This window comes from Micrasema longulum, unplaced genomic scaffold (assembly GCF_059751315.1).
Source record: "Micrasema longulum isolate JH-2025_06_02 unplaced genomic scaffold, ASM5975131v1 h1tg000140l, whole genome shotgun sequence".
NCBI lineage: Eukaryota > Metazoa > Arthropoda > Insecta > Trichoptera > Brachycentridae > Micrasema > Micrasema longulum.
Window position 1 is genome coordinate 761,185 of NW_028277346.1, and position 24,143 is coordinate 785,327.

General features: G+C 31.5%; 2 protein-coding genes across 8 annotated transcripts in view; one reads left to right on the forward strand and one right to left on the reverse strand.

The window, feature by feature from the left end:
* Nucleotides 1-15,824, reverse strand: part of chb (CLIP-associating protein) — a 117,650-nt gene extending 101,826 nt beyond the window's left edge. For 6 of the 7 annotated variants that reach the window (XM_088242470.1, XM_088242468.1, XM_088242467.1 and 3 more), the window contains exons 1-2: nt 15,695-15,822; nt 9,962-10,178 (exon numbers count right to left, since the gene is read on the reverse strand). The gene's annotated coding sequence lies outside the window, so the exon portion shown is untranslated. Of the gene's footprint in view, nt 1-9,961; nt 10,179-15,694 lie in introns of all 7 variants that reach the window. The other variant, XM_088242469.1, reaches the window with a different exon arrangement.
* Nucleotides 15,825-17,010: 1,186 nt separating this feature from the next.
* Nucleotides 17,011-24,143, forward strand: part of Jasper (JIL-1 anchoring and stabilizing protein) — a 40,188-nt gene continuing 33,055 nt past the window's right edge. The window contains exons 1-2 of the mRNA XM_088242462.1: nt 17,011-17,325; nt 17,514-17,569. Of these exons, the coding sequence (XP_088098588.1) occupies nt 17,245-17,325; nt 17,514-17,569 (137 nt within the window). The 5' untranslated portion in view covers nt 17,011-17,244. The remainder of the gene's footprint in view (nt 17,326-17,513; nt 17,570-24,143) is intronic.

The window sequence follows — 24,143 nt, forward strand, 5'->3', positions numbered from 1 at the left end:
ACATTTCTTAGGCATCCAGATGTTTACTAACTGAGATGGATATGTTCTCATCATCACTATGGCAGCATCATCTGCATGGCATGATGTTAATGACCTTATCTCCCTTAGTAGATTCACTACTTTTGTTTGTTCTTAAAAGCGTTTTTTCAATATATTTAATCTGCTTGTGTAAGAAAAGATTTTTGGCGTATATATTGTTGTGCTATATTTAGTTATAAAGGTGCTAAACTTGCTTTGTTTCTTTGTTGTTCTCAATATGTGTTATTTTCTAAATATTAATATTATTTATGTCCCGAATTGAGTTGTTGTAACTCCTGGGAATGTAATTCAACGTATTATAATATACTTTGTTTTATGATTTTAAAATATAAAAAAAATAAAAACCATGGTGAAAGATTGTTATCACGTCGCTTATTAGCACGTCGATAGTTATTTTTGATTAAGTTACTGGAAGATACCGAATCCCGTTGTGAGGAGTATGGCCATCTCGAGTATGATGCAGTCGAATCGGAAATAAAAGGTTTAATTTTTAATAGAAATTGATTACGCACTACGAAATCGCACAGACCGCTAGTTCGTAGTCTGGTAGTCTGGTTACGAGTATCGGACTGCCGAAATGGGTGTCTCGCGTGCCGGGCGCCTATGTTCATACATATTACTAAATGTACGTAGAATATACGTAATATTAGTCTGTGTGTATTCTAGTACGGGTATGTAGTTCCGTGGCCGTGTAGTTTTTGTCAAGTCTGCATTAATGGCCGTTTAGCACGAAGGCGGATTAGAATCGGCGGCGTCTGGGAGAATACCACCACCGCCTGCCGGTATCCGGTGAGCCAACATAAAAATACCCATAGCTTTACGCCACCTTTTTTGTAATAAATTACGTCAAGGACGCGTCGCCCTTTGGAATGAAGTGAAGGTACACCATTTCTTCGTGCCCACGGGTTCTTACTGCCGTTTTAAAATCTGTTCTACTTATTTAGAAATGGCGGGAAGAGTTTTTTTTATTTATCCATCATAAGCTTCATGTTACGTGTGACTAAGGAATTCAAAAACATAGGCACTTTGAAGTTGATGTATACTTCATTAGTGAGAAGCCAGTTAGAGTATAACTCTACAATATGGACTCCTTACTACAACTGTCACCAAAATTCTCTTGAAAGAGTCCAAAAAAAATTCTTACGGTTTATAAATTTTAAACTTAGAATCAGTCGTGAAATTTTAAATGACGGGTTTTTACTAAAAACATTAAATTTGTTAAAACTTAACGATAGAAGAAAAATTATAGACCTTTTAAATTTATTCAAAATTGTAAATTCAATATGGGATTGCCCTGAACTGTTATCTCTCATCAACTTCAGGGTGCCTGGAAGAATGACTAGACAGGTGCCACCGTTTTGTAGCAACAATTCACGGACAGTGTATACTTGTAATGCAGTATTAAATAGACTTCATGAACTCGGCAAGTTATTCCCACGTATCTGATATATTTAGTGTAGGGTATTGTTCTTATAGAACAAACCTTTTGAAATTTTTCAAAGATGATGAATGGTATTTATATTTATTTATTCATGCATTTCATTTACAATTTTTTGTTCACATTGCCTAGCTGTGTGAAACAGTACTTATGATTTTCTTGTTGTTTTACTGTAGAATGTTTTATTATTTAAACTTTCTACTGAATATGCTTTATAATTTTTGGGTTATTTTTTAAAATATAAATTTTGTATAATTTTTGGTGTGATCGTTTTTTTTAATCTTGTTTTTAATATTCATGTTTTTGAAGAAAAAAAAATTAAGCCAAATATGTTAATATTATAAATATTTGTAAAAGGCAGATTTGCCGTTTATGTTAATAAAATAAAAATAAAAAATAAAATAAGTACATACATTTTTTGTACACTTTGCCCCAGCTGACAAGAGTACATACCTCGTTCCAAGCTAGGCAATTACATTTAATACAAAGTAATAATTTTTAGACAAATAAAATATAAGCTTACTACAATTAATAAATGCGTTTGTAGTGTCTAGAGTCGATTATTGTAATGTTATCTACGCAGGTCTACCAATGAATAAAATGACTCGCCTACAGTCTGTATTGAATGCCGAAGCGAGACTTAGTTTTGGAATCTCTAAATTCAGTCATATCACTCCACTACTTCGGGAATTGCACTGGCTACGTTTTCCACAGAGGGTGGAATACAAACTCTGTTGGCTTATGTATAAGTCACTGCACAACTCTTCTCCAGAATATCTAAGGGAACTCTGCATTCCAGATGAACTAGCTGACAGACGTCTTACGCTTAGATCAGCTACATCTACGTCGAAAGGAAAAGTTATTATACCTCTACGCAAACAGCGCACTAAATTCGGCGAACGTGCATTTGCGGTCGCAGGCCCTACGGCATGGAATGCTCTCCCAGCAGAAATCCGAAACCGTGAGAGGGAAGTGATGTTTCGGAAGAAACTTAAAACCCACTTGTTCTCTAAATCATTTGAATAAATTCTTAGCATGTGGTTAAAAAGTAATATGAAAAAGTACATTATTTTTCTTAAATTAAAAAGTTAAAATTACCTCTTTTAAATTTAAATTTAAATCTTAAAGTAGGGCACACATATCATACATATTGTTATGTGTGTTCTAATAATAACATTGCAAATATATTTAATTTATAAATTGTTTATCACATATGTCTTGACCATTATTTTAAATTTTGATATGTTTTTTTCTTCATAAATATTTTTTTCCATTTCGTAATACTTTTTAATTGCTTTAAATAAAATGGAATTTTGTGACTTTGCCTTTTTCCTAAATGGAAGTCTAATTTTGTTCTTTTCTCTAGTATTGTGATCGTGTTCATGCTGGTTCCGATCAATTTTTTTCCAAAATTCTGTTTTTTTATTAGAGTTTATAATTTTATGAACAAATATCATTGTATTGTAAAATATTCTTTGTTTATATGTTAATAATTTCATTTCATTTACCATCGACTTTACCCTCGTATATCTGGTTTTTTTTAAAATGATTCTAAAGGCTTTATTTTGTAATACAGTTAGTTTATCTATGTTTTCTTTGTTTGATAAAAATAAAATGCTACTACAGTAGTTAACGTGTGGTTCAATAATTGCTTTGTAAATAGTTTTGCAGGAGTCCTTATCAATAAATTAAATTTACATATTTATATAATAACTTTGTAAAGCGCCATTGAGGTATGATATTACGAAAATGGCGCTATATAAGTTATCCATAATTATTATTATTATTATACCTTATGATCAAGCATTAAAATTAGGAATAAATATAAAGGTGCGCGATTTTCGGCTCACCTTACACCAAACAAGTTTGAGCCTTGATAAAAATATCTGAAAGAAAGTTAAGCACTCGAATGCCTACTACTGCAGGTCTCGGATCTACTCTTACACAACCGATTATATCTAATGATTACATATTGTTGCACGTTGGAAGTTGGAATATGTGTTCAATGATGTAAAGGATTCCTTAACCTAAAATTAGATCAAGTTAAGGTCATATTATTTATCGCGGGTTAACAATACAGTTCTGTGTGTGAAATAGAACCAGAAATAGAACCCTATAGTCTGTTCATTATTACAAGAGTTTCCAAATGAACAAACCAGCCGCGTGACATCCGATGAAGAATAGCCTATTTCACACACACCATCTTAATCTAAACATCATGGTAAAATTATAGTTTGAATTATAGGATTGAAATTTATTAGATTTGTTTTTTCACCTATTCAAATTTGATAATATTTATATTTTTTTTTTTTTTTTTTTTTAATATAAAACTCCACAGTTAATGATTTTAGCAAAAATATCTTGATTTATTATTTTCATTGGCAGCATACTGATAAAATAAAAGAATAATTTATTAGTAAAGTAAACCTTGAGAAAAAAGCTTGTTTAGCTTTGAAACCGGTCGGTGGAAAATTATAGTGGTTAAAAACAAAGTTGTTTTATTTATTTTATTATAATGAATTCAAGACAATAATTTAATGTTTATCTGATTTTATTTATATCACAATACTTGTAGTCGGTTGTACTTTATTAATATTTTCAAAACTATTGCATAATGACTGTGAATTAGGAAGAATAACATTTTACACTTAAGTATTTGTTTATAAATTTGTATAAACCACTTAATTTATTTTTTTTAATTACACTTCGACCGGTTTCGAGGTTACTACCTCATCGTCAGGAATTTAACTAACTTATAATTACACACGTTGCTATTTATATAATAAACTTGTAACGCGGTATTTCACTATGAGTTTTTTGTAAGTTATTGCTTTGTTGGCCGTACTTGCCAATAATATATTATTGTTTTCAAAAACATTTTTCACTTTGTGGTATGACATTTTACACTTATTTGTTTATAAATTTGTATAAACCACTTAATTTTTTTTTTTTAATTACACTTCGACCGGTTTCGAGGTTACTACCTCACGATGAGGTAGTTACCTCGAAACCGGTCGAAGTGTTATTTAAAAATAAAAAAATTAAGTTGTTTATACAAATTTATAAACAAATAAGTGTAAAATGTCATACCACAAAGTGAAAAATGTTTTTGATAACAATAAGAATAACATTAATAATGTATCTTAAGATATACAGCGATAAACACATAATACACCATATATATATATATATCTATAAATAAATTCAAAGTAAATCTAAAGAAATTTTTTAAACTCGTGTAAAAACAACATTAAATTTTAATTAGAATGAATGTATTATTGTTTTATGTTTTTTCTTTATATATCCTATGTTTTTATTTTTATTTGCATGTACTCGTATTTAAAATTATATAAACTCTTATAAATAAACAACTAAAACAGTGTAAGTCACTCTCCAAGCACAAGAGTTTGTCTCTTTTTTTAGAGAGTTACAGTGATAACATTTACTAGATGTATAAAAGTAAATAAGTATGTGTAGAATTTTAAAAAAACATGTATCATTTGTGAAATTTATTAATCAAAAATAAAAAAAAATATTCATACATTTTCCCATCGACTCATATCCCTAAACCACATGAAAGGAGATGGATGAACAAAAAATATTATTATTATTATTATGGATAACTTACATAGCGCCATTTTCGTAATATAATACCCGAAGGGCGCTTTACATTATGATTCTATAGATAAATAAATTTAATTGAAGCTTTTAAATTTGTAATTTAATTAAAATAATTTATTTTGCTGTCACATGCTGGCACGTTGGCACATGTCAATCGTTTTAAATTTACAATGGTAAATATGTACAAACATTGTATTTTTGGTTTTCCAAATTCTATTCTTGTGTAATATAAATTTATTTATGACACATTATGTCCATTGATAATTATAAGTTTGAAATCATATTTAGTCTAGTTTTAAGTACCTATTATATTATAACCGTATTGTTGCAAGCAAGCGAATTGCCTTATGAATGGGTGAATTCCTTCCAAGGTAACAAGGCAGTTGATGAATCGGCAAAGCTAGGAGCTGAGGCAGACCAAATAGGCTCAGAGCCCTACTGTGGGCTGCCCAAATCTGATCCTCGTAATGGACATAGACTGTGAGCCCAAAAGCAGAGCATGACGCTCTGGCAAAAAGTAACTGGTCAGCGCCACGCGTTGGAACTACTAAAGGGACAATCGCAGAGGTTTACTTTGACCTGGTGAAACTTAGCAAAAACCAAGTGAGGGTTATCACTAGAGCACTTACAGAGCACTCCATATTGAATAAACTTAATTATTTATTCATTTATTTAACTTTTTGTACATATTGCTATTTGTACATTGGCGGGCTTATTCCCAAATGGCAATTTCTTTCAACCAACCAATAAAATAAAAGTTTTATTTTTATAATTCAAGTTACAGAACATATTCAATAGAAAAAAAATATTAAAAAGCAAAAGATATATAAAAATAGAAATAAACGAAATAAATTACCTTAAATCAAAACTCAATGGGAAAAAAGAGGAAACGCTGAGAGATTAAAGAAGAGAAAGGAGATGTTTCTTCAGATGTGATTCAAACAGAGATAATGTAGTAACATCTTTGATGGTGGATGGGAGATGATTCCACAGTCGAGCCGCATGGACACTATATGAGTTAGAGAAGAAAGAGGAATTGTGGATGGGTATTAAGAGAGTGCCTTGAGAATTAGAACGAAGAGGTAAACCATGAACTGATAAGCGTTGAAATTTTTCACGCAGGTATATAGGAGCGTTAGGACTATGAAGTACATTGAACAGAAGTGAGAGGGAGTGATAGTCTCTCCGCTGTCTAATTTGAGCCATTTCAGTTGCCTACGATAATCAGAAATGTGGTCATATTTCCTAAGACCAAAAATGTACCTTATGCATGTATTCTGAAGTCGTTCAAGTTTATCGAGTTGCTCACAGCTTAAATCAGTCATGGAAACATCAGCGTAATCTAGAATGGGCAGTAGTAATGCTTGTACAAGGGTGCATTTAGTATTAATGGGTAAGAATTTTTGCAACCTTCTAAGTGAGTGCAGACTGAAAAATATTTTGAGGCTTAATTCATTAGTATGAGCTCGCTAGCAGAGATGTTCATACATTTGTGCTCCTAGATTTTTTACGGATTTCCTGTATTAAATATTGGTACCATAAACTCCTTGCTAGAATGTACCTTTCTGAAACCTATTAGATTAGCCAAATATATAGGTATAAAACTAAACATAGAATCAGTCATGAATTTTTAAATTACGATTTTTTACTAAAAACATTAAATTTGTTAAAACTTAACAATAGAAGGAAAATTATAGACCTTTTGAATTTATTCAAAATTGTAAATTCAATATGGGATTGCCCTGAACTGTTATCTCTCATCGACTTCAGGGTGCCCGGAAGAATGACTAGACAGGTGCCACCGTTTTGTAGCAATAATTCACGGACAGTGTATACTTGTAATGTCGTATTGAACAGACTTCATGCACTCGGCAATAGTTATTCCCATGTATCTGATATATTTAGTGTAGGGTATTGTTCCTATAGAACAAACCTTTTGAACTTTTTCAAAGTTGGTGAATGGTAAATATATTTATTTATTTATGCATTTCATAATATTTACAATTTTTTGTTCACTTTCCCAGCTGTATGAAACAGTACTTATGATTTTCTTGTTATATTACTTTAAAATATTTTATTATTTAATAAGTTTTTTACATTTATTCTTGAATTGTTTAAACTTTCTACTGAATATGTTGGATAATTTTTAGGTTTATTCTTTTTATGGGTTTTTTTATTGGGTAAAAAGAAATTTATTTAAAAAAAAAAAAATACTAAGCCAAATATGTTAGTATAATATTTTTTTGTAAAATGCAGATTTGCTGTTTATGTTAAAAAAATAAAAATAAAATGAAATAAATAAATATGCATGTGTGTGCAGATTTGCCATTTATGTTTTTAAAATAAAATAAATGAATATGCATGTGTGTATACTAGTAAGATTATATTTTATTTGTCGGTTCTTTCTTCTTTCATTTGAATAAATCCGTAGCAAGTGACAACAAAATAAATTATTCTAATTAAATTACAAATTTAAAAGCTTCAATTAAATTAACTTAACAATAGAATCACCATGTAAAGCGCCCTTGAGGTATTTTATTACGAAAATGGCGCTATATAAGTTATCCATAATTAATTAATTAATTGATTAAAATAAATAAACTTGTAATTTTTTACTAGGCATTAAAATGTAATTGCCTAGCTTGGAATGGGGTATGCAGCCCTGTTAAGGACATAGTTTTTAACAAAAAAATGTATATAAGTATGATAAAATAAATAAATGAGGTTAGAGCATAATATGCGTTAATTTATGAATAATTAAATATCTTTTGTTTTTATAAGAACACATTATTTAAATGATATATACTATAAGTATTTTAAGATTTAAAAATAAATAAACCTAAATTTGTTGCAACAGAGAGGGAAAACATTGTTGAATTGTAGTCAATTTTAATATTATTTTGGTATCTGAGTGGACTTATTCATCTCAAATTCTTTTATTTTTCTTCTTTATAAAACTGTATGGTGGAATTTATTTTATAAATAGTGTCTACTGTATGAACCTTAAATATTTTCAAAATTAATCTTGTCCCGTTTTTATTAATAGTGAACTGAGTAAAGAACTGAATAAAGAATCACAAACCTAAATTTTAAACAACATTAAAAAAAAAACTAGTTTTTTACAGTCCGTATAACGCTGGAAAACATCGTCCAATTCCAAAACGCATCTCGTCCGTCTGCTCTCCATTTTCAAATAATATCATCTTGTTTTGAGTTTGTCCAAATGCTTATAGACAGGATGGATTTCCTCCGTAGGGAGTTATTTAGATCGTAATGATTCTAGGAAGGAAATTCAACCTGTTTACAAACATTTGTGTAAACTCAAAACATTTTTGATTAAACTACCTAGTAAAAGAAGAAGTATAAAAATTGGAAAATTGTTTTCAGGCGTTGCCCAATAGTTGAATTGGTTCAGTCGGATGAATCTCACCCACATGACAAAGGTTTCACCTCTTTTACTTCACAAAAGTCAACGGATGGAAGAGTTGAGCACGTGACAACAAAATAAATAATTTTAATTAAATTACAAATTTAAAAGCTTCAATTAAATTAACTTAACAATAGAATCACCATGTAAAGCGCCCTTGAGGTATTTTATTACGAAAATGGCGCTATATAAGTTATCCATAATTATTATTATTATTGAGGAAAGGTGGATGTTTAAACATTGGCAGAATGGTGAATGTTACTCAGTGTGTAAAATGGTCACTTAAACCAGCCAATGACAAAAGCTTTGTAAATGTCTAGACTTCCATATTCCCATCTCAAAAATGTTTTCCTTCTCTGTTGCAACAAATTAAGATCTGAATCCCCTCTCCCTACGGAGGAAATCCAGCCTGTCTGCAAACATTTGGACCCACCTAAATAAACCTAAAATATTTAACGTGTTACTAAACAATATTAAAAATACTGAGTTTAATACAGGAGTGAGACGTATGCTCAAATTATGGTTAATAGAAAAAAGTTTTTTCTATTAGTGATAATTTTTAATTTTTGATAATGTAATATGTAATGTGTTTCAAGTAAAATTATTATTAATGTAGGTAAAGGATGAATAATCGAAGCAATTTATAAGAACTTGCTGACGAGTTGTATGTATGCAACTCAGCAGGACTTTAATTTAAGACTTTTTTGTAAATATTTTTGAAAAATAAATTAAAACATAAAACATAAAAAATATTTAAAAAACTCAAAAACATCGGGTTGTGGTCCCGTGGCTAGTGTCTCGAACTCACGGATCAAAAGTCCGTGGTTCGAATCGCACTCTACCCCAACTTGATTCCCATTTTCTAATAGTGAGTTATTTATTATTATTTATTACGGCGGCCTCCGTGGTGTAGTGGTCAAGACGCTTAACTCACGCACGGAAGGTTCCGGGTTCGATTCCCGGTGAGAACACAAAAATTAAAAATGTGATTTTTCTCAAGCCTGGTTGTTCTGTAATGTAATTCACCACTGTAATTGGGCATCCTGGCCTGTTGTGGTGCAAAAAAAATTAAATGAAATGAAAAAAAAAATATATATATTTATTTATTTATCAGCGGACATTGTCCAAGTATACAATTTATAAGGTATTATTTATTTACAAGTTATTTACAACTCGTTGAAAATGGCCCTCAAAATGAAATATTTGCGTAAATTATAAGAACGCAAATTTTGATTTTTTTTTTATTTAAAAAAAATATTTTTGAAAAATAAATAAAAATACTCTAAAACATTGTCAAATAAAAACCGCTCATATGATCTTATGATCTTATCATAGAAATTACAAGGAAGTAAATAAGCACTAAATATAGGCACATCGGAAAAGGCTGCTCGCCTATAATGCAATTATAATAAAATAATAAATGATAAAATACTTACATATTCAACAGATGTTAGTCGCTATGTGTCTGCTAGCAATGATTTCTTTCCGATACTTGGTAATTCCTTATTTTTTATCATGATCCTTGTGACACTTCACTAATTATAATAAATCACTCATTATAACACTTTTAGTAGCACTCACAAACACTGGAATGTTCTATTTAGCTGTCTTATGCGTATTGCAATTATTTTTAGTCACTTATAAAATCAATTTCTGTAAAAACAAAATAAAAAATTGTAAGCAACGGTAAAGGCAGCAAACCATAGAGAAGAGAAGCTAGTAAAGGAGATACAAACTACACATCATATGGCCAGTTAAAGGACCGTGCAGAATGAGGAGACGCGTGGAGGACACGAATCGTAGAGGGCGATCCCTCGAGAGTAGCTAGTAAAGGAGATATGAAATTTAGTTTTCCTATTTGAAGTTGGGGGTTCAAACTGTTAGTGGGGTCGCAGTGAGTCACTTGTTGCTGGAGGATGTAATTCTATAAAATGCTGCAAACGCCCAGTTGCATTCCACCGGTAACACTACTGACTAGTCCAACTCGTTAGCGTCCACGTCGCGAACCCTGGGCAATGGGGATCACAGCAGATAACGAGAGGATGAAAGGTGAGTTTTTGGCGCCTCAAAATCAACCAGCTAAGGGAAGGTAACCCCGACAGAATAATCCACCAGAAAAGGCAACGGTAAACCACTCTGGTAATTTTTTCCTAGGAATCACTACGGCGAGTACATCAATAAGCAGTCGTCCTGGATGCAAAACGTAAAATTAGCGCAGGACAGATACATATGCTTTGCTGTAGGGATCGCCAACGTCGGGGGGACCCGGCAAGGCACTAAAAGAAGAAGATTTGAAGTTCCTTAAAAATGAACCGTTTGGAGAAGATTTGGCGAGATCGAGGTATATCAATAAACACAAAAAAGCGATTGATGGAAGCCCTGGTATTCTCCGTTTTCCTATATGGGGCTGAAACATGGACAATGCATGCCTACGAGAGGAAGAGGATCGATGCATTCGAGATGTGGTGATGGAAAAGGCTTCTGCGTGTGCCTCAAACAGCCAGAAGGACGAATGCATCGATACTGGAAGAGCTTCATATTGCAACTCATCTATCAGTGGTGTGTTTGAGAAGGATACTGTCTTTCTTTGAACGTATTGCTAGACGTGAGCCAGACAATCTAGAAAAGGCAATAATGTCTGGCCGAGTTAAAGGTAGGAGAAGCCGGGGTAGAATCCCATATAGATGGACTGACCAAATAAAAGTGGCTACGGGGCTAAAATTTGATGAGTCAGTTCGTCGGGCCGAGGACAGACTAGAGTGGAATAGACTAAACAGAAGTCTTCATGGTGATAACGATCCTCAGCATTGAGGGATCGACTTGGAAGAAGATATTAAGTTGCTTAGATTTAGATGGGGACATGTACAGCGAATGCCTGATTCCCTAGAGGATTAATGAGCGGACACCCGGGTGGAAGGAGATCAGTGGGAAGACCCGGGCTGAGATGGGAGGATGAAGTGAGAAAGGATGCAGCGCAGTTTCTCCAGGTGGCGAATTGGAAGACAGCGGCTGAGGACAGACAGTTGGAGGCGAAAGATGCAGGAGGCCAAAGCTCGATATGGGCTGCAGCGCCATCGGAGAGAGAGATAATGCATGCGGTCCCAGGCTTGATTCCCGGCAAGATTTAGACAAAACATTTTTTTGTAAATGTTTTTACACTGAACTATTTCATAGACTCTGGATTGGCACCTGAAATTCTAAAAAGTAGTGCCTTATCCACCACTAGATGTGTATAGTGAGACTGGCATTTGAATGTAAGACAGATTATCACATGAGTTTTTAATCATTTGTCGCACTGTTTCATTAAAAAAAAATTTTTTTTGTTATTTATTATAGTTTTTTCATTGCATTTTACAATAGGTATACAAAGTTACAAATACAAAAAAACTATTACACCTAATCAAACATATTTATATAGCTTAAGTTTAGTAAAAGGCAATTGTGCTGTATAAAATAAAAAAAACATATCTGTTAAATTTTTGTTTTTAAACACATGTATTTAAAAAATGACATATTTTGCTTGATGTAACACGTTATGGCACCGTTTTTAGCCAGTCTCTTGGGAGATAACAATCGAATGAGATGTTATTATTGATCTGCAGTGCCTTGTACACAAATAGGTACAAATAAAGGCACCACTGTATAACATTATAATACTACAGTGCTTTAAAAATTTCCAGTAGCTAAGTAAGACAGTATTTTTTTGTCAATTTTTTATATTTTATGAAAGAGTTTTTTAAAAATTGAGATTTTTACTATTGTCAGAGCAGGCTTTATTGTAAGATTGGTCTTTTACATTATACATAGTGTAAATAAGATGAATTTAACTAAAAACATTTATTATTAATGGATTCTCAAAATAGTATTGTAACAATGAAAAGGGTAATTCATAAATTAAGTGTTTGGATATCTAATATTTTAATAATAATGATTTTTAATATTCTTGATGAAACTTCATAGTTATTCAATTTGAAATAAAATATTAATTGAAAGAATTGTGTATTATTTTGTTAATGGCAGTTTTTATACCATCTTTTTTTTGTTCATTTTTGCACCGAAACAGGCCAGGAGGCTTAATTACAGTGGTTAATTGTAACAGAACACCCAGGCTAGAGAAAAATTACATTTAATTTTTGTGACCTCATCGAACAATCAGAATCGAACCCGGAACCTTCTATGCATGAGTCAAGTGTCTCAACCACTGCAGTACGGAGACTACCGATTTTATTACATTATTATTTATTTACTTGAGTTAGTTATTGCATTTATATATCATATAAATATACATTATGAAAGGCTGAGATAAGCATTATCGACAAAATCAAGAAAGGGATTCTGCGTCGGTTTGGACATGTAGAGCGAATGGACAGCAAAAAAATGGCTAGATAGATTTACAATGCGAATGTTGATGGTCGCAAAAATCGAGAAAGAGCGAGAAAGACATGGCTTGACCAAATACAACCAATATTTGTAGACATGTCAAAAGTTGGAAAAATCAGCGCACATCTGTGAAAAGATGTACGTGTGTAAGGAAAGCGGGGTTTGTATGCAAAGATAGAGTGATATAGCGTTCTATCCTCTCAGTCTTCCTCTACCCCTAACATTTTCAATAAATCGCAAATAACGAACAAAGACAGGTAAAACCTCAGAGTAATCAATCACTAGAGAAGCCCTTTACAACAAAATAGTTCCAAATTTTTGGTTTGCATTTTAGTTTAACAACAAACGTGTAATGGACGGTTTCGGCTTGCGCTCGCAATTCTCGACTTGAGTACCTACAGCCCGTTGTATTGCTGTAAACTGTAGCTCACTTCGTGGTTGACAATCAAAGAATGGGTACTAAGTAGCTAGTACTGGACTACGTGACTGGACATGAAGTGGACGTATGTAACGCCAGGTGTTATTAGGAGTATACTTTTAATGACATTTGTAATTTTTCCACGATTTCTCCGAGTGGATATAAAATACCGAATAATAACATTGCTGTTTGTACAGTTATGTGTAAACATTCAACACAATATGTACTTTTGTTTGAAGATGCCTTTAAAAGATATAGATACATAAAATAAAATCAGCAGAAAATAAAGAAACATTAAAGGAAAATTAAATAAGAAATTATAACATAGGTATGCAGCAAATTAACAATAAATAAAGAGTTTAAATATAAAAAGTATTGAAGTAACAGAGGCGATGTATCATGGCATAAACAGTAAAACAAGTATAAAACTTAGTACATTTTTATAATTTAGAAAAGAAGTGATTAAAAGGTAATGATTTTAATTTGTATAAAGATAAATGAAATAAATCTAAGTTTCCATGTTTGTTTGCCAACATGTGGAGCCGTGGAATAGGTGAGTATTTGCTGCGGACTGTTTTTTTTATAGGGACACAATATCTCTTACTACCATATAATTACTTCAGTTTCACATAGACAACAGCCTTCTTTTCACTACAAATGCCTTTTGAACTGACGGATGTTAAAGATATACAGACATATATCAAGATCCGTACAGTATGCAAGGCTGGGACAAGCATTACCCACAAAATCAAGATAGAGGGGCTGCATTGTTTTGGACACGTGGAGCGTATGGACAGCAAAATAACGACTAAAAGATATACGATGCGAGTGTTGCTCGATGCAGAAAATAAGGAAGACCGAGAAAGACATTGCACGACCAAATCCAACTAATACTTGAGCGGGCATGTCAAAAGATAAGATGTATAAATGTAGCTGAAGCAAGATCTATATGCAAAGGCAGGGTGGTATGTCGTTCTATTATCTTTACCGACCCTTACAGGAGAACCGTTTGTTTTTTATGTATATTAAAAGTTATTTATAATAATAATTCTATTTGGCTGATTTATATGGTGCCACTTTTGTGAAAAAACACCTCAATGGCGCTTTAAGTTACATATTATATTTTCTGATTTATAATTGAGGGTATGATAAAACTAAAGAAGTGAGATTTTAGTTGGGATTTGAACTGACCGTGACTGTCGATGATTCGTAAGTTTGAAGGCAATTGCGCCGGATTTCGAGAATTGCTAAGTTTTCCTCTGCCTGAATCAAATGCTGACCGAATAGTAAATTTTCTTTGGCATGTATTTTCCCTAATACAGAGGTTCGATAAGTATCTTGGAGCCATTTCATGAAGGGATTTGAATTCTGTCCACCAAAGCTTTTTTTTATTCTCTCTGGGCTTTTTAATATGTATATTATGATTATTTAATGTGTATAAGTAGGAACTATAAAATGAAACATCTGATTATTTAACATGGTCATTCTTACTAATTGAATATGTTTGAAAAGGGAATAGTATTCTGTTTTACATACCTATTGGAAACTTGCACTAATTTGCATTTTATGAAATAAATACATTCGAATTCATTGTTTAATCAAATATTTTGATTTAATCTTCGATAAAAACCCGTTATCATTCGTTTCTAGGTTATGTTACGTACGTTACAGATAAATTTATTTACTTATTTACGTACTGGGTCACGGGAAAAATCTAAACTCACGATTTGAAGATTACAAAACCTAAACGAAACTAACACTGTTTATCTTTATTGTTATTATTATCTTGGACCCGATAGCGCTCTTAATAAAACCAATTCACCGACCTTTCGGGCAGAAGGCTGAAATAAAAATTTGCATAAAATAATGACATCATGAATTGATCAAACACGGCGGATTGTAAACCGAGCAAAATAAACATGTAACTCGGATGACGGAATAAAAAGATTTCGACGATATTTACCAAATATCGCGGGAGAATAGGGTGATAATTGGAAAACATTCAGCGCGCAAGGTGGAAAAAGGAAGGTATTTTGCACCGGTTAGACATTACGTCAATCTGGAGATTGGCAAAAAAGAACTGTCAAAATACAAAATAGGAATTGAGCAAAGAACCAAGGACATTCCACCGATGCAAATGTAAATATTGCCACAAAAGCGAAATTACATCGCAAACATCGATTTCAGAGCAGTTTCCTTCACATTCGAGCGAAGCCACCCGCTGAAATTCGCACGCGTGAAACAAAAGACGTTAGAATAAAAACATTTGCTAATAAAAGTGGGCAGGAACTTCCATTTTGAGAAGTGCTATTTATCGCGAAGCGGATAACCGATGTAATAAAAAAAATGAATATGCACTCGAATCACTTACACATAAACTCGCGCTAGGATTTTAGACACAATGTTGATACATTTGGGCGAAAAATCGGTTTCAGAAACAACACGGGGCGATATCGGCGAGACTGGCAGCCATCATTTTGAAATTGTACAATCGACGGCGCATGCGCCAATAAAAATTTAGTCACGTGACTATAATATCGCTTGAGTACTTGATTAATTTAATAAAACTCAAAGTTTCACTTTTACCATTTTTTTGTTGTTTATTTACATTTTATTAAACACACCATTATCGTTTTTCAGCCAAATGCTAACATGAAATACGTAGCCAACAAAAGTACTTTAATACCAAAGCAGATCACATAATAAATACTACATTGAATTTTTAGGATGTAATGTATAATTCCCTAATTTATAATGTTTTACCATGAATTAAAAACTAATATCAATGAACATTCAATACCGCACCTAAACGTATTCGGTTTTACATAATATTCACTACTTCATTAATAATTTTAAGTCTATAATATTAGGTTAATTTATTTGATTACGTTAAAAAATTTCATGATGCATTTTTCATATTTGCTTCTGAAGTATTTTTAAACAACCCACAAAGTTCTACTTAAATTGCCAACTCCTATGCACACATTTATTACAAAATATTTAAAAATGTAAACAGCTTATCAACACTTACAAAAAAAATATTCAACATGTATTTCAGTGATGAAACGCGTCAAATAATTTGACATGAAAAAGTAAATATATCACTTTCTATTCAATCTATAAAAAGGTTTCTTCATTTTATTTTCAGAAATATATAGAAGTTAAGAATTATTGTTATAATTTTATTTAAAAATATTTTTTCCCAATTACTAAAAAAAGTCTTTGAAATTTGAAATACCTGCAACATATATAAAAAACAGAATCAGGTTCAGTTTATTGAGTTTCAAAAAAAGAAAGATAATATTTTGTAGAGCTTTTGAGATAAATTTGACTAATTTATTAGTAAATTATTTAAAAACATGTTTATTTAGGTGACGTGTAAGAGTATCAATGAATACGCAAAGCATGTTATCGCGCTACCCTTTTTACTTTATAGAATATAATGGATTATTTTATTATTAGAACTGAAACGCAAAATTTGTTTCGATAATCTTTTCAGGAATAAAAATCTTTACGGAAACATGGAAAATCAGAAAGTATTCTAAATTTTTATGCTGTATCTTTGAGAACCTATACGTTTTATATGCATTTTTACATTTACGGATAATAATTTATTCTACGTAGGAACCACCAACATGTTTTTATTTTTTTTTAATTCGTCTACTTGTCTGCCGCCATGTTTTGTTTATTGTCGTTGCGATTTTGCTGGCATTTTTGTGGCGGGCTTTAAGGTTATGATAATATGATGCTAGTAATATATATTTTATAAATAAAATCAAGTATTCTTGCAACAAAATATTCGTTTAACAATAGTCATTTTATATTTGTTTTAAATCTGCAATCGTGTGTTATTAAATCGGGTATTACGGATCAAATTCCATACATAACACCCGGCCAGTCGAGCTACTTAAAAATACGAAAATGGTCAAAAAGGCTAAAGTATTCAAACCCGGCGATTATGTTTTCGCCAAAGTTAAAGGCTATCCCGCGTGGCCAGCTAAAGTGAGTATAATTTTGCTTTTTATTTAAAAACATAATTCATGTCGATCAGATCTAATTGTGCATTTTTTTGCTTATCGCTACAATAGTTGTCATTTTTTTACCAGCCCTATTTTTACATAAAATGATTCGAGTAGCAATAAATTATTTAATTTTGTAACAAGCGATTATCATGTATTAATTTTTTTCAGGTCACAACTATAAATGGAAAGAAATACAACATATATTTTTACGGAACTGGTGAAATGTGAGTATTGTTTGGGTTAATTTTCTGTGGAATGTGCTCGTCGTGATCACTACGGGACCTGTAACTTTTGATAACAATAACCGGTCGATAATATTAAGCAGAGGAAAATAAAATATGTCCACGAACATTGCTGAACCAAAATTTTAATCCTGACTCAACTTACATAGTTCTCTTTACCAGATTGATATCTCTTTCATCTCATGTTTTGATTGGAAATTTGAGAAGCTCTGTACTTGCTCTATTTTTTAAGCCTTTCCACGAGAGAGGCTGTGAAATTTTAAAGCACACAGCGCGTTCCGCTGACAAATTTTAGCATCGCATCTCTATTCCAAGGATGTAGTTTGATTCAGAAGGGTCTCAAAGTATGGAACAGTATTTCAGTATGCTGCGGGCTGGTGTTTGTGTGAATTGCAGTAATATTATTGAAATGTCTAGAGTTTCGAAGTACAAATCCAAGCTTCTTACTAGATGTATCTACTACACTAGTAATATGGGACTTAAATGTGTAATTAGTTTATTTATTTATTATTAATTTATTTACGGTTCCATGAACCTTTTACATAATTACAATAAAACCAGTGAAAAAAAATACAACAAAAATAACAATATTAAACAAATAACAAAAACATCTAGAAAAGTATACAATGGGAAACAGTATTTATATATAAAAAGAAATATTACATCTGTAACAAATATAAATATTTTCATTTATAAAGAAAGGTAAATAAAAGAAAATAGCAGTTTTTAAAAAAGAGAAAGAGAAGAAAAAAAAAAGAAAGTGCTTTAAAAGGAAAGTTAAAAAGTTTGCTTCATGGTTTATATAAATATTAAACAATAATAAATTTAAAAAATAATTATGCACATAAAGAGTTAAAGCAAAAGTGATGAACTAATCATTATTTGAATTTTTAATTATTTTTCAAAACACAGGACTTGATCATCAGCGGCGTGGTATAAAATAAGTCTAAATCATAAATTTAAAATACAATAATCTTTAATTTGGTAATTGCGTGGTAAAAGTACATTATTTATGTTGTAAGCAAATAGAGATGTTTCTTTGGAGCGAGTATACGAACAAACAAAACAAACAAACCATCATGCAATTTCCCCGTTAGGGTAGGCAGCGAGGATAAAATGCCACATCACTCCATCTTTGCATACAGATCTCGCTTCCTCTACATACATACATTTTCTCATGCGTGCGCGCCGATTATTCCAACTTTTTTATTTATTCAAATTAATGTACAAAAGTAAACAAAATCTAGATCGCACCAAACTAATAATAAATAAAAGTTTAACAAATTACAACAGGGGTGGAGAATACCTTAAATAAGGGAATATGGAAGTCTAGGCATTTACAGGGCTTGTGATCTGTTATTGGCTGGTTTAAGTGGCCACTTTACACATTGTGTAACATTCACCATTTTGCCTATGTTTGAACATCCGTATTTCTTAAATTCCTCCATCTGTTGATTTTAGTGAAGTTAAAGAGCTGAAACCTTTATTGTTGCAAAGAGATTCATCTGACTGAGTTATTTCACATACTAGGCAACGCCTAAAAACAATTAAACCAGCCAATGACACTTAACTTAACTTAACGCCAAACACTTAAACCAGCCAATGACAGGTCATAAGCCCCGTAAATGCCTAGACTTCCATATTCCCTTATTTAAGGTATACTCCATCCCTGTTGTAATTTGTTAATCTTAATGACTCCCAAGGGAGTGAAACCTAGTCTTTTGTCTACGAACATTTGGACAAACTCAAATATTGTAAATAAAAGTTTATCGGCGCGTTTCTAATACATTTAAAAAAAAATAGATTATCCCAAAATATCAAGTAAACACTAAAACAAATAACAAAAAAAACCACTGTAAAAAATAAACAACACAAATATATTTGGACTGGATAAACTCAAATTTACACCTTAAAGTTTTGATTCTTGATGAGGAAATCCTTCAATCATTTGTTTCTTTGCTGCAAACTGGTAAAGTTCTTTACCTCGGCAGGAAGCTTATTAAATAGTTTTGGTACAATATATTCTGTCGGCCTACTTCCATAGAAGTTTTGTGCTCTAGACTCTAATAGTTTTATATCTGTTTTTAGACTCCTTGCAGGTTGTCATAGACCCCTGGGGGTCGATGTAGACCACTTTGGGAATCACTGCTCCATAGTAACAATGAGGAAGTTCAGTGGTTTTTTTTGAATTTTTTATTTGTTAATAGAATGTTAAACTAAGTCAAAAAATTTTTTTAAAAATTTTTATATATCGTATTATCGGCGCTACGATTTTTCAAAGTATTGTATTTCTGAAATAACTCCGCGTGTAACGTCAGAGGTTCATTTCCGCTTATTCTCATTCAGTTCTTCCTATTGGTCCAGAAGCGACAAGCAGACCGGAAATCTTCTATAGCTCTCAGATCATAGGTTGATTCACATGAACCAGTGACGTCATTTAAAGTAGTGCGTTTTTATCAAAATATTTTTTATTATTTTTTCTGTACATTTTCAAGAAACTTTGTTCTACAATTTAATGTTCTAATTTTTACCCCGCGTAAGAAAACATTTTTTGTATCCAATTTCCCGTAGGGCTGAAGTTCCTCATTAACGAATTATTTGCAAAAGCTACTTATGCTAATGATCTGGTGTTTATTCATTTTATATTTTTTATATCTTTTGTATGCTGACATACATACATATACATGTATATACATATTTCTTGTTATTTTTATTTTTCTTTTTATACCCATGTTTTAATATTGTTTTTAAATTTTTGTTTATCTAACTAACTCATTATATTGTTATATTGTAAAAAGCACTTGTGCCGTATAATAAATAAATACATAAATATACAATATCCATGTATAATCATTAAAAGTAGAATATAAAGTAGAGAGATCTGGAGGCTGTTTGTGAGCACGTTGTTGATTGTACATTATTCTATTGGTCACTGAATCGAATGCCAAATCAAGAAATATTTGGTGTTGTATAAAAGACCATATATAAAATAAGCAAAGCCGACATTTTTTTAAAAGCCATTTTAACAATGTGCGATTTTGCTTGACAAAAATCTTGATAATCCAACCATTTTATTTCCCGCATCCAAAGAAATAAAGAATAAATTCCTCTGTGAAATAAAAATTATTTTACTCTCCATATGTCAAAAATAAAAAATAAGGAATAATTTTTAAAAAATATATTTATAGATGACAACCATGAAGTTTCGCATAAATAAATTGTCTATGTTTTTATGAATGTATGTATGTGTATGCGCATGGGTGTATGTACGTGTGTGTGTATGTACATGTGTATATATGTGTATATTTATATATACATGTGTGTATATATGTGTATGTCTGTATGTATATGAATCAAAATGTGTATCCGAATAAGTTTATTTTATTTTATTAGGGAAATCAACAGTTCTACTTACATATTTTTAGTAAACAAACAGATATAGTGTATAAACTCAGAACTAATAACAGATTTCCACATAGTATACAAAGTTAGTAAAGAAAATATATATTACATATCAAATAAATACATATATTATATTTTGTTTGTCTGTGCTCTATATTAATTTGTTAACTATTATAATATATTAAAATGTAATTGCCTAGCTTGGAACGGGGTATGTACCCTTGTTAGCTGGGCAAAGTGAATATGGAATTGTATTTTGATAAAGAGTGTGAATAAATAAATAAATAAATATGACTCGACTGTAGAATCATCTCCCATACCCTGGTTTTGATTTTTTTTTAAATCAAGACAAGATCTGGACTTTTTTGGTGACGGTCTTTCTAGATTTAAGTAATCACTAAGATAGATTAGATATTGTCTAGAGGTAGTAATTATTATTGAAATTTTTTTACTAGCTTTAATTTTCTTTAGTTATATTTTATTTCAATTCTACCTGTAAATACAATCGAACTTGGTTATTACGAGAAAGACGGGACCGACTGAATTTGCTGGTTATAAGCATTACTCGTTATACCAGAGAAATGATTTTTAAATCCAATCGCCATTGCATATTGTTACTATTGAAAATTATAATAAATTAACATATTACAACAGAGATGAACATTTAAGAGAAGGTAATATAGAAGTTTAGGCATCTACAGGGCTTATGAACTACACTGGCTACGTTTTCCATAGAGGGTCGAATGCAAACTCTGTTGCCTTATGTATAAATCATTGCACAGCTCTGCTCCGGAATATTTAAGGGAGCTATGCATTCCAGATGAATATATATATATATATATAGTTGGATAATTTATAAAGCGCCATTTTTGTGAAAATCACCTCAAGGGCGCTGTACAATTAATAAATATCCCAGTACGTCTTGCAGCTACAGAGCGCATGGACGGTTGGGATTCTAGTTCCTCGTTTCCAATTAAGATCAATCAAAAATTATAATAGATAGGAGCTAGATTACAGGACGTCTTGCAGCTACAGAGCGCATAGACAGTTAGAAATTTAGCCCCCATTTACACATTTTAAAAATTGACAAATAAATTTAGTGTGTTACAAAATAATAATAATATGAATAGTAAAAAGGAGTAAGATTACAACACGCCTTGCTGCTACTAAGCGCATAGACGATTGGAATTCTAGACCCCGTTTACAAAATTAAGGTATTTTAAAGTTGATATATTAAAGCTAGATAACCAATCACCGTGCAGCTACAAAGCGCATGGATGAGAGGAATTCCAGCAAAGTTAAAACAATATCAATAAATTTATAAAAAATAGAGTATAGTAGTAAATTGGTCAAGTGTTCATACCAAGAAGTAAGCAATAAAAAACTAAATAAATCAAACACTGTTTCAACTCCATGGTTAACAAAGGGAGATAGATGTCCGAAGAGAAGCTGAACTAGCTGAAAGGCGTCTAACGTTTAGATCAGCTACGTCTACGGCGAGAGGAAAAGTTATTATACCTCTACGCAAACAGCGCACTAAATTTAGTGAACGCGCATTTGCGGTCGCAGGCCCTATGGCATGGAATGCTCTCCCAACAGAGGTGCGAGGCTGTGAAAGTGAAGTGATGTTTCGGAAAAAGCTTAGAATCCACTTGTTCTCTAAATCATTTGAATAAATCCGTAGCATGTGACAACAAAATAAATTATTTTAATTAAATTACAAATTTAAAAGAATCACTATGTAAAGCGCCCTTGAGGTATTTTGTTACGAAAATGGCGCTATATAAGTTATCCATAATAATAATAATTTTGACCTGTCAATGGCTGGTTTAAGTCGCCACTTTACACACTGTGTAACATTCACCATTCTGTCCATATTTGAACATCTATATTCCTTCAGTTCTTTCATCTGTTGATGTTTGTGAAGTTAAAGAGCTGAAACCTTTATTTATGCGGTTGATAAATCCACCTGGTCCATGAAGAAGTATAGAAATTGAAAAAATAACATTTTCAGACGTTGCCTAGTATGTAGGTGAAATAATTCAATTAGATGAATTTCACCCGCATAAATAAAGATTTCAGCTCTTTAACTTCACAAACATCAACAGATGAAAGAATTGAAGGAGTATATATGTTCAAATATACAATATTTTTTTCGGTATGTCCAGAAGAAGCTCGTTATAAAAGTGAATAAATGTATGAAGAAAACCACAAACTAAAATGTCAACTAATGTTTCCTCATTATATAATATAATAATATAATCACAAGATCCTCAACCCAAAGACAACTTGAACAAATACAAACTAATACCACTTTCGGCAAAGGGATTTTGAGTATTATTCAATTAAAATCTATAACCTACTTCCACTATCTATTAAAACAATTAGTAACGAGAAAATGCTCAAAAGGGCTATAAAAAATGGATAGTGGAGCTAGGTAGAACTAAAATGGATTGTCTCACTCGCCCAAACCAATATTGAATCAACTGCTCCACAAGTGTAAACCTTATGTTAGGTTTTTATTCTTTTCATTGTGCGTTTTGTAATATAAATAATATACATGTACATAAATTAATTATAAACATAAATACGTAGTGTTTAAAACTGTCTGAATATTTTGTTAATTATCTCTGTTTATTAAATTAGTCTTTGTTTATTCTCAAATGTAAAAATATACGTCGCGGGTTCGATTCCCGCCAGTTGCAAGAAAAAAATCCAAGAAAGATTTTTTTCTCAATTGGTCTGGGTGTTGTGATGTATTTTTCATTACCTTCTTCCATATCCCCTCTATCCCACCTGCTGACAAGCCTCAAAATAGAGGCTTAGCGGGTTATTCCTTTAAAAAATGGTAAAGTCGATGGTAAATGAAATGAAATTATTAACATATAAACAAAGAATATTTTACAATACAATGATATTTGTTCATAAAATTATAAACTCTAATAAAAAAACAGAATTTTGGAAAAAAATTGATCGGAACCAGCATGAACACGATCACAATACTAGAGAAAAGAACAAAATTAGACTTCCATTTAGGAAAAAGGCAAAGTCACAAAATTCAATTTTATTTAAAGTGAAAAAATGGAAAAAAATATTTATGAAGAAAAAAACATATCAAAATTTAAAATAATGGTCAAGACATATGTGATAAACA